Source organism: Amphiura filiformis, chromosome 20, assembly GCF_039555335.1.
Source record: "Amphiura filiformis chromosome 20, Afil_fr2py, whole genome shotgun sequence".
Lineage (NCBI taxonomy): Eukaryota > Metazoa > Echinodermata > Ophiuroidea > Amphilepidida > Amphiuridae > Amphiura > Amphiura filiformis.
Window position 1 is genome coordinate 62,518,468 of NC_092647.1, and position 14,663 is coordinate 62,533,130.

General features: G+C 35.6%; 1 protein-coding gene across 1 annotated transcript in view; it reads left to right on the forward strand.

The window, feature by feature from the left end:
* Positions 1-14,663, forward strand: part of LOC140142433 (tight junction protein 1-like) — a 114,030-nt gene that overhangs the window by 62,622 nt on the left and 36,745 nt on the right. Inside the window, 3 exon segments of the mRNA XM_072164403.1 lie at positions 2,946-2,993; positions 9,009-9,133; positions 11,821-11,923. Of these exon segments, the coding sequence (XP_072020504.1) occupies positions 2,946-2,993; positions 9,009-9,133; positions 11,821-11,923 (276 nt within the window).

Sequence of the window (14,663 nt, forward strand, 5' to 3'; positions counted from 1 at the left end):
TTTGTTGCTGGCAACAAACGACATATTATAAGTTGGTATTGATGACAAGGGCAGAATTTTTATAGGAATACACGAAGCGTGGATGAAAGAAAATAAATAGTGCCATTGTGGAGGTTTTGTTTTCATCAGAGTTCATAGCTTTGATAGTCACATATTCATCATTGTCATTATCACGTCACATTGTGTGCGTATATCAATCATCACAACCATACATATGATTTGAAGTTGAGCAGCCACTTCGCAATATTTTTAAAATGCCTGTAAGCAGTAGTAGTTTTATTTTGTCTGTGGGCTTGTTTGTGGGCTTGTTTGTTTGTTAGTTGTATAGTAATAATTTGCTTATAACTATTTGTATACATTCAAAGCGATAGCTTACAAATACAAAGTAAGCCCTATGGTTCCCGGCTATGGTTATAATAGGATCATGTACAGTATGTGTTGCAGTATCTGAGTATCATCAACAAAATGTACAGTGCACTATTGTCAGCCTGTCCTCCTAATTATCTGATGAGGGCACATCATTTCAGAGATCAAATGGATCCCCAGTCACATAAGATGAGTTCATATTGTTTGAAAAGCTGTCTGAAATAGACACATGTCCACAGTGACCACTCCATGCACTCTGTCCAGAGAAAAGGGGGCGTGGCGGTTGAGGTTTTTGGATGGAAGCCATTTTACACTATGAGTTAATATCAGAATACTTTTTTTGTAGTATTGATCTCAGAAAAGGACTATGGAGTGGACTCATCTAGTGAGATCAATTCAAACTGGCCCACATTAATTGGCGTCGTCTATGGTTTAATTTTAAGGGGTTCTGACCCAGTCCCCTCTTAATCAAACCTGATTATGGAATGTATTTTTTTGTCTTTTATATGATATGATTACGTGCATATGTGCATGGCTATACAATTGGAATATAGGTCAAGTTGATAAAGCTTTGATCCCAGTATACTTGTTAAACGAGATAAGGGACCCTAGCATGTAAGGGACCTGAGTGTAAACAAAAATATCTCTAAAGAAAGGAAAGGAAGAAAGGATAGGAAAGAAAGAGAAAAGAAAGAAAGAAATTTGATAATTAAATAATGAGATAAATGAAAAAGAAAGAAAAACAATGGTGATTCTTGTAAAGAATATTGCAAAACAAATTTTATCTTTGACAAAATGGACACAATCAATCAAGCAATGGTGCCAACAGTTCCTATGATATTTTTCATTTTTAGTCGTACATAAAATCCGCATACAAGTGCAAGTACATAATTCTGCCGTCAACCATTAAAGAATCAAAGTTAATAAGTAATCTATTACTGAAATCAATTGCCATAATAGTAGAAATTCCATCTTGGGTAAAGTGCCCCTATTCATAAAATACACACAAATGTTCAAAGCACAAATCCTGATAACATCACAAATAGTTTGGCTTTTTATGTAGTCTGCTAACAATTATTCTAAAGAAAAAAATGATATTTTGATGTAAATTTGCAGGATTTTATTTGGCAAACACAAAATTAAGATACTTGTGAAAGTAGATTTAAAAAAATTCTGTGCACGGTATGGTCCAAGCGCTTGATTTGTAATTTATTTTTTGTTTCTCAATTTAATTAGCCATGTAAATTACATGTAATTACTTGGACAATAGGCATTTCCATGGCTGCAGACATGCTCATTAGAAAAACTCATTAAATCAATTAAAAAATACTGTCCATGTTTACTTGATATCTGAGCGCTGTCTGGGAAATTCATGTCGTGCTAATTTAATTGTCAACTATTGGTCATTTGATCTAATTTTCATTTTTTTAGTAGCGTTGAAAATATCTTTCAAAAACAACATTGCACCATCTTACATCACGGACCTTCTCGTTCCATACGCACCTGCACGCACTCTAAGATCGTCAAACAAATGTTTATTAAAAATTCCACGATCTAATTATTCTCTGGGAGACCGTGCTTTCTCTACTGTTGCACCAAAACTTTGGAACTCACTTCCCTATAATCTGAGACCACTGTGATCTGAGACAATCAATTTCTGTTGATCAGTTCAAATCTGGACTCAAGACTTTCTTATTCAATGCTGCGTATAATGTCAACTAACGTTTGATTTATCATGCTTATATACTGCTATGTATTTTGTTTAACATGTATTAAGGATTTTTGGTTCATGTTGATTGTATTTTGTATGAATTTGTATAGAGCTAACAATTTGGATAGTTGATTTGTTTTATTCAGCTATACTTTTTGTTAACTCTGTCATGTATACATGATTATGTATTCTTGCTTGTAATTTGTATCTGCGTTTTTGCGCCTTGGATTTGATTTAATTTTCTAGATAAATGGCGCATTATAAATGCTTATTTATTATTATTATTAACTGCTCCTCCAATGCCTATGTTCAAAGTTATGTCATTGTGATATAAGGAAATTGATCTACAACTATTACTACCTACTCAGTTGGTAGGCTGGTAGGGTTGATAAAGCATTCTAATTGTTGCCAAAGTCCCAGGTTCCAAAAATTTCCAATCCTAGATGGGCACAGTGGAATTTGGTGTTGTTATTCTTCTTGACAGATCGCAAAGTATAAAGCCAACATTTTTGTGGGTATTACATCTGAGGCATGGTGTAATTGATGTGGTTTGTTGTAAATCCTACCTTTTTGAGAGGCACCAAGCTAAATCAGCTTATTGGTTACTTTTTCATGTAATTTTACACAAAATTAGGGTTAGAATTAAGATTAGTTGAACACAAAATAATTACACGAACGATCAACTGTTAAAGTCAAAGTTGCCAGGGGCCCTTGGATATTTTTAAGGGCATTTAGCTCAAACCCTGCTTACTTAGGATGTAGTTTACAGTGCAACTTCAAGTGAATTGTTATTTTGAGTTTTTTATGCTCAATTCACAAAATACTCCTGTTAATTAAATTGCTTTCTATTGTTTTATCTCCTATACAGACAAGGAATGACGTCATGTGGGAAGAAAGCACAGTAACGTTACGAAGGGTGAGTAGTGGTATCATTGGTGATGGCAAGGGGATCTGAATAGCAGATCGAGCCAAGGATCAATGTATGTCATCAAGTTGCTGTATGTGTGTGGAATGTTTATAGGATGTGTTTTTTTTTAAGAACAAAAAATGGCAAAGCTGAATAGGAGTCTTCGTGAGATCAGGTAGAGGAGCACACATGCACAGACTCAGCCAGTGTACTGCAAATGTTGCAATGATGTCATTTGCAGTCACTGTGATTCTATACCATCAAAAATCTGTCTACACCTAGGACAGGTTACAAGCCCCAAAGATTTTACCCAATTTATATGTTGCTGGTATCTGTCACAAAACTTAATCATTTAATATTTTGAAACTTCTGTTAAATTTTCTTGAAACCCAATTCTTGACAAATTACAGACTTGACCTAGAAATTCAGGCAGACTTGACACAGATCTTGCTTCTATTGTACTTTGATTCTTGAAAAAAGTTATATTGAGAAGTCCTTGAAATTGATCTTCTGACTGAATTTCAGAGGGGGGAGGGGTTGCTTTTGGATTCTGAAGCCATTGAATAAACCAAATAAAGGGAAACTGTATTAGAAAAATTTAGCCAGATTCTGGATTGTAGAATATCAAAAATTAAAGAATGCAACTGAGTGCTGATACTCCTCCACTCATTCAAACCACAAAACATGGAAGTAGCAAAACGGAATCTTGCTAGATTTTTTTATGCTTTTTCTCATCGACTCCCAATTTGTTTGTATTGGGTGTAGATGGATTCTATCCTATTTTGGATACATCTTTTCTTCAGCGTACATACATATGATTCCGCCTAAAAAGACCCAAGTACTCAATGTAGCCCATTGCTAGCAAAGGACATTTACTCACAGATCTGTGCTTTTCTCATAAAAGCAATTGCAGACTAGGGAATATCCAGAATATGTGCCATGAATTCCCTTTCCAATATCAGCCTCCCAAAAGTCAACAACAACAAAACAATTCAATAATTGCAGAGTTCCGAAAGTTCATAGCCAAGGTAACAAACAACATACAACAAGGGATTGATTTGTACTCAAAAAGGTGAACAATTTGACCAACAAAAGGTAGGAATTTCTAATCTGGCCTTTAGCAATGTACTACTACAGTGGACTACATGCCCAATTGCATTGGTACCTTTCATGAAAAGAAAATCTGAAAATGCCAAATTGAAACCATGTGAAAACATACAGCGTTGCGGATCAAACGAAATGGGCAACTAGTCGGGCACAGGTTATTCTATTTTTTCCATCAATAATTTGAAACAGCTTTGGGATAAAAACTCAACAAATATCAAAATATTGTGGTTTTGTATATAGGCCATTTTTATGCCAGCAAAAAACATTACCATACAATGGATTGTACATTTATTTTCATCAAATCACAAGATCATTTTTCCTAACAAGTGACCCATCTCAGTTCATTGTGTAACTGTACCCAGGCACAACAGGTAGGTGGGTCGCTGCACAACTATATTAAAGCAATTCCCCCTAAATTCAATAATAAACTCAAGTGGTTTGGAAGAAAAGAATCGCCAGGGTTTCCAACATGCTCATCTACCCAGGCAGTTCTTTGACCCCAATATGTTTGTATATCGGTAGAATGACTTGTGAACTTGTTGGGTACAAAAACTTGTACCCCAGAACTTCAGGTCAAATTTTGATCTATGATTGCTAGTGGGGGTTAATGAGCTATGCCACTGGGGAGGAGGCTATTATGGCTTAAAAGTGATTAAAAAGGAACAAACAAAAGTTGACCTGACAGTGGATTTGGAAAAATTCTCTCACTTTGGTAAACAGCTTTGGTAAATGTTTTGGTACTTCAAAACATGGCTGCTGCATCTGCCGGACATTTTAGGATGTTAAAAATTAGTAGACATATTAAAAACAAACTCTTGATAGTTTGCAACTTTCAAAGATAGTCATAAATTTCTTTCCTAATCCAAGTCACTAGCATTGGTGCATAATACTGTAGAACGTGATCGGTCCCCTCAGATCGTGATGTCTAAACACTGAGCATGTTAGTATGAGCAGAAGCGTGTAGCACAGATATCGATGGTGTAGCACCGAGTCGAGAAGAGGATCTCTCCACCCACAACCTCAGCATAGACAGTTGATTGCTGTGGGTAGTGCAGAGGCTCTTTACTAGAGCTATAATAGCCTGATAATACTGAAGAGATTCAACATTTGCAATTTGTGTGCTTTTTGAGGGCAATCTTTCCACATTTGTTTTGGTCACGTACATAATTTTATTCAAACAGTAGCAATGACATATAGAGCCTATAATGTTGTTGAAACCAAGTTCAGTTCTCAAGGCCATACAGTTTGTTTACAGGTGTAGGTGTTCACTGTTCCAGATTTGAAAGAATCAAGTTCGTAGACCTGTATGTAAAAAGCCGCAATTTTGCCCGAAGGCAATGTTCTTGTTATGGCTGAGTAGTAGGCAATGAATCGTTTGGTAGCGTTGACAAACTCTGTCACATTAAATGCAATTTTCAGCATGTTAAATGTGGTGGTAAATAAGCTAGCAGTGAAGTGGAACAACATGGCAAATGTTAACTCACTTTACCACAGCAATTTTAATATTATTTGCACTTAAAATTGTCAAATGTTTTGTGCTAAAAATTATTTTTCATAAATTTACAACATCAAAGAAAAATATAGGTCTACAAAACTGGTATACATGTGAAGTACACATTTATTGAAGAACTTTAGTTACAATTACCTGAACTTTTGGCAGAGATCCAAATATGTAGGTGATAAATTAGCGTGGCAAATGCCAATTATATAATTTTTTAGTTCAATTATGTGGTTAATATGAATCGGCTGTACATAACATTTAGATTATTCATCCAGAATATTTTGTCATTTGTATGAATTGAAAAGCCGGAAAGTGCAGTTATTTTGCACGTACTGGTGTAGTAGTTCTCAGCTACATTTTAGAACACTACCATTTTTGTTCAAATTGAGTTTAAGGTACCTGTATGATGTGTCGGTTGGGGGAATTAACAAGAATTAAGGATTACAAAAAAATGAATGCAGGAATATTAAGCAAAATTCATGAACAGGCTGTATCAAAAAGTACTGTTACGTGACCCATTTCCAATTGTTTCAATTTTTTTGATCATGGTGCTGATATGTATTGGCAGTTTTGTTTACTTTTCCAGATTTAAAAGAGCCGTCAGAATTATAATTATGGGAATACAATCTTGTGAAGAAATTATGCAGTTTTTAAGAAAGCATTTCTGTTCACATTTTGATCACAAAACTGGCTGGTGACATTTCCCCCTATTCATTAACAATGATGTGATTTGACATATCATCTTTCCTTATCTTCATTTAGTTGGCAATATCTCTCAATCAAATGCAAGCTTGACAGGCTAAATTTCAACAAAATTAACATATCAAGTATACTACCAGTGTAATTGGTGTAATTTAGGTTTAATTATAATTGATTTATATTTGCAATATTTTCATGAATGTGACTCATGTGTCTGTTACCATAATTGGGCTGTAGACATGATAAAGCAAAAAACAATGACATGTGGAGGAGTATCCTATAAAGGATTTTTGTACTCCAAGACATTTGTCCTTTTTTAATAGTACATTAAAGTGTACTTAAAAGTAGCTTGAAATTCTAAACAATATTGATTCAGTGTTTGGCCATGTACCAAGTTCCAAGTAAGAATTCAACAGCAAGTAAAAATGTTTTCAGATCATCAAAGCGTGAAAAAACAATGGTTGACTACAAAAGAGGAACCTTGGAAATTGTTGCCATTTAAAAATTGGACAGGTTATAGCTGACACTAGACATTGCTATCATATCGGTATGATTCAACTGGTGAGCAAATAATAGCCAATTTGGGTCAGATATGTTTGCATAAAGTTAAACATTAACTTCAGATGGAATTTAAAAGCCTTTTGGGTATGCACAATCAATGACAAATGTATGCCATCCATGTGTAGTCGATTAGAATGTAAGGCAGTGTTAATTATGTTAAAGAGGTGCTTTAGGAACACAATTCTAATCTAACCCTAATGTGACCAAAAGCCACAAAAGGCTACATGAGCAAGAAACTGTGAGCGCAAGTATTCCACTTGATGTGATTGCATCATCATGCAAAAGCATGTATGGTGACGTAAAGCTTGGCCGGCCCAGCTTGGCGAACCGAGAAAATGAAAATTCTCTTCTTCCTTCCTTCCTTCCTTCCTTCCTTCCTTCCTTCCTTCCTTCCTTCCTTCCTTCCTTCCTTCCTTCCTTCCTTCCTTCCTTCCTTCCTTCCTTCCATCGACACACCATTGGAAGACTTGATTTTCTGCAGTGAGACACATTGGTACAAATGTGTGCTAGGGTTCGCAAACATACTTGGTCTATATCATTGTTGACTTTGCAGACATGTATTTACTTTGCGTACATGTATTTGTTATGAAGTACGGCACGACAGTTGGCTCGATTTGAATCTGAATACTAGTACCACCTGCAATAATTGCTATATAGAATTATTTCTATGGTTACAGCCTGTTGCAAATTTTAAAAGCTTTAACCACAAGAACTGAAACCAGTATTTCTGATCCATGCCAAAGATGGCAAATGATGGCTGCAATTCCACTTCTGTGTTTCCTCTTCATAGTAATGCTTATTAGAGACTGTTTACATTCACTTGCCTTATGAGGATTGGGGGAACAGAAGATGGGATAGGAATGTTAAAAGCATGAACCTTTCAGATAAATTAAAGCTACTTGAGTTTTCATATGTGCAAGGAATGACTTGTCAAGTTTCCCTCATATAAGCCTCTGACATATTGCGATGTTCATTTGTGATCTTGAGAGTTGGATATATTTAGTATAATATAAAATCATACCTTCAACCATGGAAGTAAGTACTCTTACTTCCATGCTTCAACTGAATGATACCCACAAGTAATAAAATTTGCTATGTTTAAGTTGATTTATTATTAGTAATAAAATGACACATTATTGTGCAGAATTTTATGATTTATTTAAGAAATGTTCCTCATCATAACCAATAAACAGGTGCATTGAGTGGGTTGTCCATGTATGAAATGTCATATTTTAACCTAAATTTTTAGCTCTTGTTCATTGACAATGTGACTGGCCCTTTCCAATCAGATCCAGTACAAGGAAATTTGATCAGGTCGTAGACCCGAATGCCCCCCCATATCAACAAGTTTCTAAAGTTCACTAGTCCTTAGGTTTGCAAGCCCTATAATTTATATTAAAAGGGCCATTTTAATCAAGACAAAATTAAAGACTAGTTTGCATCTGACGTCCTGGCAAAGGTGCAGTATGATTGGTTGCTGACTTGCGCAAAAAGGCATTTTCGGTGTGGTTGACAGAACATCATACGCAAACCAGTCTTTTAAATTTTGTCTCAAATTATAGTCCGAACGTTTACTGGCACCCTAATCCTGACCCTAAATTTAAGTTTCAGACTAGTGAACACTTTTTATTTTTCGGACTAGCAAAACTTGTATGGACTAAGGAGCCTTATTTTCGGACTAGCTAACCTCAGGACTAGATGTCAATCGCCTTCCGGTCTATGATCAGTTTACCTTGATTCCAAGGCCCTAGAAGTAAGAATAAAAAGATGGAGGTGGGTGACACATCAAAATAACAAGCACAACAACAACAATCACAAACACAACAATAACAGCAGCAACAACAAAAACATCAAAATGTGCAGTGTGTGTGAACTACAAATGTTAATTGTTATGGAACAGGTAATAGGGTTATGTTCAGTTGTTTTTCTTTCAAGTATAATAATATTGGTAAAACAAAATGGTAATTAATATTTTGTGAAGATGACACAAGCATGCACCTTTGATATTCAACCAATTTATCATTGGCGGAATGCAAAAGTGTCATAAGTGCTGGTACCATATTTCATTATCACTGACAGCCATCTTAGGAGAGCACAAATTGATGTAATATCTGAATTAACAATTTATTCTATATCTCATTATTTTATAATTCCAGCAAGCCAAGTTTGGATTTGGTTTGGCCGTGAGCGGAGGAAGAGACAACCCACATTACCAGAGTGGGGAGACATCTATTGTCGTATCAGATGTACTTGCACAGGGGCCAGCAGCTGGGAAACTCAAGTAAGTATGCAAACTAATATGCTTCCTTTGTACAAATTTGGGGGTATGGGGAAAAGGAGGGCATACCTCTACTAAAAGCCCAATCCACGTCCCTATCCACAAAAACGCCGAGGCGGTCAGGTGTTACTCGTTGTTCGAGCATTGCGATCTGAACAAGTTCCATCACTGTAGACACTGAGGATGAGTATACTAACTTGAGTTATCCTGCTGCAGCCTGTTGTGCCAGTGTCTGAAATGATGATAGGCATGTCTTCCCCCCTTCCTACCATTTTAGTCCCCATACTTAATAGTTGCAGGCCCCTGTGCCCACACATCTCATAGGACGACAGGACACATGTCTTCCCCGACAGCAAAATTTGGTAAAGGAAGCATTTTAAACCTCCTTCCTCTTGCTATGTGCCCACTCCCACCCTACAAATATGTACTAAGGAAGCATGTTATCCCTTATACTTCTATGCTGCATGCCCCTGCATGTAGTGATGTCATTGCACATCTGTGGTAACATAGAAGATATGGGGTATTCCAGATGAAATCCACACCCCCCCTAACCTGTATGAAAGGTACAACCTTAATCTCACTCATGGGGAGGAGGTAGATATCAAATGGACACCCCCTGTGTGGAAGATTAAGGTCATGTCTGCTATGGTGGGTGAATAGTCCAATATCTGGTCATAGTGGTTTTTACTTCTTCAGGACTCGGGGCCCATTAATATCAATGCTTTAACTGGTTTGTGAGTCGATGGTAAATGCTGCATCCCCCAAAAATCTAAATTAATAAATTTCAGCATTATTGCATACACACCATGTAAAATAATACTTTATGCAGAGAAAAAACAACAACACATAAATCAATATCCATGGTTTATTTGTGACAGTTGGTCATGTTTTCTCATCCCTGGATTGACTCTATTTCTTTACAGTCCAGATATCAATAGTGGTATATTTTTACAGTCAAAAAATGTTTTCGCTGGCTTTTAAGTTTGGGGTCCTGAAACGAACTGTCAAAAAGTGCTAAAATAAAAACAGCACCAATTTGCCACTATGACATCACATACTATTTATAGGACATGACGCTGAGCAGCGAAGCATTGCATTGGTGTATTATAGACCGCAGAGAAAAGAAATTTGCTTTCTGATTTGACAATGGCATTCATAGTTTATTTGAGTTAATTCAAGCATACTATGGCATAAAAGTTTGGAATGACAGTATATTATATGCTACAAACAAGATTAAGATATTTAAACATTGCAGCTTTTTATAAAGGTAAGGGACTGTTTCTGTATGCTACTGACATATGTTCATTTTATTATGAGTAGATCATATTGGGGTTAAGTTTCTATAATTGTCATTCAATAATTATTGAATGAAGTTTATACACTATAGACAACATGTGCCACTCCCAAAAATGAAACGTTCTAAATACTTGTAATGTACTGGTTTACTGTTAACAGGTCGAAAGAGTTTCGACCAAAATATGTTAATAACACGTTATAACATTTTGAAAAACATTTTTGTGTTTGCTGTGTAGTTACTTGGGAGACATGAATTCAAAGTATTTGTTATCTGCTTTCCTATTACCATACTGACTCGAGTATAGTCCCACCCCATTTTAGGTGAACATTTTTCAACAAAAAATTTAAAGTTATTCATTTTTTCGGTTTTGTAGTGTCCCTGGACCTACAGATACATGTATATGATAGGATCATTCATGGTTGACTTACTAAAAAAATAAATACATGATTGTTTGTGTTTTTAATATGAAAAGTGATAATTTGTATTCATGTCTCTATTAATGATATCAAAATGCATACAGATTCAATGCATTTTGAACTATGAATGATCCTAGCAAGCATATATATTTTTTTTATATAATTTCTGAATTTTTTTTCGAAACCTTAGGGGTGGGACTTACTCAAAGGTGGGACTATACTCGCGTCAGTACGGTATTAGTTTGTTTAGCTTGCTTTCATGTTTGCAATTTGCACAGTCACATTTTGCTTGTTACAAAATGCCAAAAAATCTGAATTTTGATTTATTTCATTTAATTAGCGTGTTCTGGCTGTAGTAAATCACTGGTCGACCCTTTAAGTATGTTGGCAAATAATAAACAAAGCAAAACACTGCACTTCTGGTAAAAAGCAGGCATTTCAGAACATTTTGTAATGCAACTTATTCTGGCTATGAAATGTATTCCCAGGCAAACAATAGCCCGCATACATTCCCAGCGCTTGGTGGAAATGGGCAATCCATTATCTATTCACGTAATGAAATTAATTTGACGCTTATTAAAATATTTCAAATGAATGTATGGCAACAACGCAATTGAATATAATGTTGATATGATTGGGACAAAATGCAATAATAAAGAATGTACTATACTTACAACAACAACAAAACTGACAACAAAATGCCTAGTTGTGTTACATTGTTACTTTCTATTAAGAAAAAGAATTTGTCTGCCCCATTTGTATAATGACCCCGAAACATTTAGTAATATGTTGTATGTTATGATAACTATATGATATAACTGAAATCTCACTTTATGAGTCAATCGCAGTTTTAATAGAGTTCCATCACCCTCCCCCACCTTTCCCAATAATGTACAGTGTTGTAGGCATCTCTTTCAAATTTAAGCTATGAAAGCCGTACGTGAGAAATTGATGTTTTTTATGCTTTGTTTTTGCAGAATCAATGATCGTCTGTTGATAGTCAATGGTCAGTCTATGGAAAATGTTTATCACAAAATGGCAGTCGATGCCCTGAGGCAAGCAGGGAATACAGTCACAATAGTAAGTACATGGTTGTAGTGGTTCATTGTCGAGTTAGGGCGATAAGGGTTTTATTAATACATTTATCACAAAATGACAGTGAATGCCCTAAGACAAGCAGGAAACCCAATCCCAGTGGTAGGTATGGGTATCAGTGCATAATAACTGCATATCACAGAACTGGTGCTCTTAGACAAGCAGGGAACATGGTCACAATTTAGTAAGTATGAGTTGCAACATTAGTTTATGGTGAACTGTTAAGGGGTTCTGAATATGCCTAAATTTAGCATATCAAAACTGAAATGCAGAAAACAGAATCACAGCATTTTGCCAAGGTTGTTGTGGTAAGGTGTGATTCACATTGATTAGATTTAGAGCAAATTGGAACAACAAATCTCAGGCAACAAATGCACAAAAAAGTTAAAAGGTTAATGTCTTTTTAAAGATACTTAAAAATATTTAAAAGGATCTACATATAGGTCTGATTGAGAATCTTTGAAATCTTGAATCAGTTGTTTTCAAAAACTGTAAGAAATCTTTGAGTTTTGGTCTCCCGGTAGATATTACCAGTTCCTGGTACTCCCATCACTTGAAGCATTTCCATATATGAAAACACTTACACAGATCACATTTCATAAATATCCATTTCAGATCTACAACATTTTGTAATCTATAGGTTCCAATGATATCAATCTGAAGTATGCTTAGTTATGCTGATAGTATCTGTTTGGCAAACGTGGGAAACTTGAAGAACTTAACAAGTTTCTTCTCTCTCCAAGATCACGTCTAGATGCCAAGTTTAGGGCGAAGAGTGAAACTGAGATGTGTTTATTAAGTCAAAAACTTGATGCATTCGTATTTATTGAAATGATCTTTTGAAAACATGTCATTTATTTGAGGTAGAGTCAGAGATGACAGATGATATCTGTTGAGAGATCTGTATTAAATGGAGGCATCTTGTGATGTGATGTGCAAATAACCATTTTAACTTCGGTGGTATATTTTTAACTTCCATCACATACAAGCCTATTCAAGTGATAAATAGGCATGCAAATTTTAACTCAAAACCTCAAAAGTACAAAATACTGTTGCACATTCATTGAACATCTTTTGATTTATTGTTTTCCTGGTGTAAGCAAGTGTTTATTGTAAAACCACTTATTTTTGTGTGTACTTTTATTTCATGAGTAACTAATGACCAACATTTTTCAGACTTAATTTCGCAAATCCAGAAATAATATGTTACTTTGAAACCGGTCAGTACAGGTCATAGGTATTTAGGTATTTATATTAGTGAACCTGGTTCCTGGCAAATTTTGCAAAATCAAATTACTTGTGCAATAATCTCTGTAAAATATATGAATATATTGTTCTGATTGAATCAGATGAGGAAATGATAGGCTTCTTATTGGCTGCTAGGTTTATCAAAGAGGCATCATGTGCCCAACCTCACATAACATTTTTATTACATCACCTACATCGGTAAGAGCAGAAATATTTTGCTTAAAAAGTTACCTTTGCAGAGTCTTGATTTGCAGTGACGCAGCTTGTGATACCATCACAGTGTCTTCAAATCAAGACTCTGAAAAAGGTACCTTTTTAAGCAAATGTTAAAGATGACAGAGTCCAATGCTAGTATACACAAAGCAAAAATGTTGTTATATATATTTTAGGTGTGGCCTAATATAAAGTAATGAAATAATTCACAGGTTGATGGTGCAGAATGCATCATATGGGGTGAAAAATTGATGAAACATTCATGCTTTGAAATTCTGCATGGTCAAAGACGCCATGTATAATGTAGCTCCATCAGCTTTGAAGGAAAAAATTAGGGTATTCAGGTACTTGCTGACAGCAAGCGGAAACAAATGAAAATAGTTCTGCATAAATATCTAATGATTAATATGCTCTTGACGTTGACTGGTTACATTACATCGTTTTGCAGAGGCCAAATGTGAAGGAATGTGAGTGCGCAAAGGTTGTTTAGTCGCAGAGTTGTTGTTGTTTTCTTAGGTGGTTAGTTATTTGTTCTGTGAAATTGTCTGATCAGGTGATATTGATGAGATATCCTGGCGATGTATCCCACTTGTTGATGGTCTTGGGTATAAATGATTCTTTGTAACAGTTTTTGTTGGCTTGTGGTCATGACACAATCAATTCATAAGCTAACTCCATGAATGCATTTCAAATGATGCCTGATTTGAGAGTGTCAAACACGAGCAATTATTTCCAGATGCACTCCTGAGCAACTAGCATCTCAGTTCTGTATATTAACAGCATATACACCCATTACATCAGTAATTTAGATCTTTGTGCAACTGTCCAAACATTTTCAACCAATCAATTTCTGATGATTCAAATGCATATATGACCACTCAGCGGACACCACACTTAAAATGCTGCGTCAAGTAAGAGCGATGTGGTACATGATGCGTGTGAACAATCGTACCACTCCATGTGATCATCAAAAACACGGTTTTTGTTTACCGCATGTGAAATCTTTGTGAACTAGTTTCCCATCAGCTACATCAGCAATCAAGTGTGAAAAAATGTCGATGAGACCTGTAGGCCCCCTCCCTATACCAACCATACAGTGACAGTCTTGGTAAGTTTGCATATATTTTAGTGAAAAGTATGAAGATCACCAAGGGTTGAGCCTGTAAGTTGTCTAACTTGTAAGATGTTGTATCCCTTCAAGCTTGTTATTCTAAAACTTCTATCCATTGACCATCATTATTAGTTCTTAAATCTTAAATCAGAA